The sequence below is a fragment of the Lathyrus oleraceus genome, chromosome 4, assembly GCF_024323335.1.
Source record: "Lathyrus oleraceus cultivar Zhongwan6 chromosome 4, CAAS_Psat_ZW6_1.0, whole genome shotgun sequence".
Taxonomy (NCBI): domain Eukaryota; kingdom Viridiplantae; phylum Streptophyta; class Magnoliopsida; order Fabales; family Fabaceae; genus Lathyrus; species Lathyrus oleraceus.
The window spans coordinates 373,361,102-373,365,047 of record NC_066582.1 but is presented as its reverse complement, the minus strand read 5'-3'; the positions used below and the strand labels follow the sequence as shown (position 1 = coordinate 373,365,047).

Below are 3,946 nucleotides of genomic sequence, written 5' to 3'. Positions count from 1 at the left end.
GCATGCCAAATTTGAAAGCAATTGGAACAGTATAGGCATGTCAAATAAAATCATGAAGTTGACCTAACCTAGTGTGACACACATTGTCACACTCAACTTGCACACATCATATCCTGCAAACCATAAATCCAAAATTCATAAACTATACATCAAAATCACTAGAAGAAAGTCAAGAACAAGCATGTGAAATTTCATTTATTTTGGATAATGCATGATCATTTTATGAATTAAATGGTGAAACATACACAAAATGCATACAAGTCAAAGGCAATAGGCAAAGTCAACAAAATCACCAGGCACAACTTGGACTACCATGCCTAAAAAAAACTAGATTAAATTTGGAATCTAACACAAAAATTCCCATGCAATTTGGATTAGGGATGAATTAGTTTTGATTTTTTGAAGTTAATTGAAATAATGAAATATTTATTTAACATGAAAAATGAATTAATTAAGTCTGATGGCATTTTTGTAACTAATTGGCATGGCGCGTTCTGATTGGTTCTTACTAGCGGTAAACACCTAATTTGAATTGGAATCCAGAAAAATGGATCAAAGCTCGTTCTTGAGCTGTTCTTGCTCATGAACATTCATCAAATTCCAGAAAATTAGCGAAGAACAAAACTCAACCAAAATTGAAAAATGGCATATGGTTGGAACCGTCTGAGTACGTACATCACAGATATCATCATGAAATTGTCCAGAAATTCATACACAATGGGAATCGATTGAAACAAGTTTTAACATCTAAACTTTGATTCAAGATTTCTCAGCCAATATCCAATGAAAACGCACGATTCAAGTTTTAGGTTACTCTACAATGAACATTCTATCAAATCCCTATCCTAATTGAAGCAATTATGGAGTTCGACTTCCAACCTTAATCGAAGCGCAGTTATGGATTTGATGAATTCAGGACTTAATCTCCAAAAACAGATGCGCAACAAGGTGTATACAAGCATGTGGAGTCAACTTTTCAGCTCGAAGCAACTTGTATTGGTAGAAATCTCCAACTGTTATACACAAGATGCAAATGCCATGGCCATGGATCTTCAAGGTTTTTCCACTGTGAGCTTCAACAGAATTCCTACTCCACCTACAAAGGATGAATCACAAGAGAAACCACAGGAAAATGGAAGGAATCTTGATGAATTGTGAAAAAATGTGAAAGTGCAAAATGTGAAATTGGAGAGAATTCTTGAGATTTTTTGATTTGATCTGAAAATTGTGATTAGGATCCTGAAAAACAGTTACAATTAGGACTATATACCTCTCCCTAATCCAAAATTAAATCAAGATTAGCAAAGTTGGAATGATTAGCATAATGTGCATTTTCAAGTGTTAGGTCCAATATGCCCTTTTCTAAACCAGTCCACTATGACAGCAAAAACCAGTTCACACAAGTTCTAAATGGTATATGTGATGTGTATGAAAAGGTCTCATGTGCATATGGCTTGTTATGCTCAAAATCACTATGCCATGCCAAAAATACAAATGAATTCACTTAAAAAATGGCATTTTGCTATGAGAGTTTTTGATGAAATTTGATTATGCACCATGAAAGATCATATGAAATGTGGTTTGCTCAAAGAAAAATCAACCAATTTGGCCATTCCATGTGAAAGTTATGCCACTTTGAATTTGGGCATTTTTGGAAAATGAATGGACCATATCTTGCCAACCACACATGGGAATTTCAAGTTCTTGGACTTTTAGGAATGGTGAGATCAAGATCTTCAACTTTCATGTTGGACAAAAATCCATTTGAAGCTTGTATGATGAAGTAATTTTGAGGAGAAAAACTTTCCATTTTGGGCAGTTGAAATTACAGGTCACCTGCTATTTTTGGAAACTTTTTGTCTGACCTCCAAATCTTCAACCTTGGTCTTTGATATGTCAAATGAGACTTATATGGACATGAATGAGGCCTTTGAAACCATCTCACACCTTCCAATCCATAAAATCAGGCACAGTTGACCACAGTTGACTTTCTAGGGTTTCTGAAGAAATTCAGCTTGACTGTTGAGCTTTGATCATCCAATCTTTGGCCAATCCACTTCACAATGATCCTTAGACCATATTAACTTGATAAATCAACCCTAAGGCTTTGTCTCAATGAAAATGGCACATGCTTGCTTGTTTGACTGATTCTCTTGACCAGTTTGACCTAATTTGTCAGTGGGCTTGCACTTGGGCAAATGGACAATGCAATGTTATGCAGTGGACCATGTTATGTTAATGACCTAATATGAAATGAATGTACAAAAGGTAGGGTGCAAATTTGAGGTGCTACACCCAATTATCGTCAAACTGCTCCGCGGCAATCTAACCACCCTCCTCCTCCTCCTCATCACCTTCCTCCTCCCCATCCCTATCCCTCAGCCCACTAAATCCCCGTCGCGGCTTCTTAGGCTGAGGCCGCGGCCTCGGCCCCAACTGATTCTTAGGACACTCATATGACAAATGACCATGCCCCCCACACTCATAACACAAAGCAGCCTCAGTATTGTACACGCGCTTCCGAATAAACTCCGGAGCACGTCCATTATCAGCAGCAATAAAAGCAGTTAGAGTCCTTCCATTGAGAATCTTCTTATTCATCTCCGCCACGACGCGTTGGGCGTCATTACGAGAAAAGAATTGGAGAAACGCGACACCGCGGCTTAGGCGCGTGTGACGGTCTTTATGAACGGTTACACGCGCGATGCGGTCGAAAGTAGAGAATAGCGTATGGAGATCGGAGTTTGTTAGGGAGTAATCTAGATTAGAAACGTATAGCGTCGATTTTGATGGTGCTAAGGGTTCACCTGTTCCTCCTATTGATGATCCTTTGTTGTTCCGTTTTGATTGGGGTTGATTACTGGATGTGGTGCCGGTGGTGGTGTTGGGGGTTGAGGACGAAGCGCAGTAGCGGTAGTAGAAAACATCGTCGTCTTCATCGCTGTCGCTGTGTTTTCGTTTGTGTTTCTTCTTGCTTGACATTTTTTTCGGTTCAGGTTTTTTGTTTCCGGCAACGGCGTTCGGTTTCCGGCGACGGAATTAGTTCTCCGATGCTTCTTTAATCTATAGAGGAAATCTGAGAGTGGAGAGATTCTATAATGCGTTTGAGAAACCCTAGAGAAGTGAAGCGAAACTCCAAGCGGATCTGGACATGGATCCGGATATTTTGGATTGGTTTTATATATGGTTTTATCCATTCTTATTTTTTTATAAGCAGTACTATCCATATGTAAATGGACAACTTGCTCACCGCCAGAGTACTTGTAAAGATAGCATAAAACTAAAAATTATTATGTTTTAATATTTTTTTATGTAATTGGTCAGCCACCCATCTGCATATATAAATTTTAATAATTTTTTGTTAGTATGATGCAAGATTTTTTAAGACAAAAATTTCTAGTTCGTTAGATATACAATTTTATTATATTATTTTAGATTATATTTTAATATCTTAAGATAAATAGAGTTATTGAAATTTAGCAAAAATAGAATAGAGTGAAATAGAAATTTTATTACTTTATTATTTGAATAATTAGCGATAAAAACAAAGTAAGTTTTTGATTCTGCTCATATAAAAGAGAAACAATACTGATGGAAAGTGATGAAAATTTTCATTCTGCTCATATTAAAGGGAACAATACTCGTAGAAAGTGATCAACACTAGTAGAAAGTGATGTAATTTTTTATTCCTCATATCTAAGGGAAACAATGCTAATGAAAAGTGATGAAATGAAATAAAATAGAATAATAAAATTTTATTATACTGGATCTGATTTTAATTAACTCAAACAATGTAATCTTATTCTATTTCATCTCATATCACTTCATATCATCTCATTGCATCAATTTAAGCAAAACCTTAGTCTAATAACTTCAGTTTCACAACATTTAAAAACTCTTATGTAGAATTTGTCCAGAATTGAAGAGGACTCATCTCTTACTAGAA

The 3,946-nt window shown here is 36.3% G+C and overlaps 1 protein-coding gene across 1 annotated transcript; it reads right to left on the bottom strand.

Annotated features, from left to right (window-relative positions):
* Positions 1–2,325: 2,325 nt before the first annotated feature.
* On the bottom strand, positions 2,326–2,982 carry LOC127137555 (U11/U12 small nuclear ribonucleoprotein 31 kDa protein). Its single transcript, XM_051064014.1, has one exon. It carries the CDS (start codon positions 2,980–2,982, stop codon positions 2,326–2,328), a length of 657 nt encoding a protein of 218 aa, XP_050919971.1.
* Between the last annotated feature and the right edge of the window lie 964 nt (positions 2,983–3,946).

Excerpts from the sequence above, each read along its gene's own strand:
- LOC127137555 (XM_051064014.1), bottom strand. The coding sequence starts at position 2,982 with ATGTCAAGCAAGAAGAAACACAAACGAAAACACAGCGACAGCGATGAA.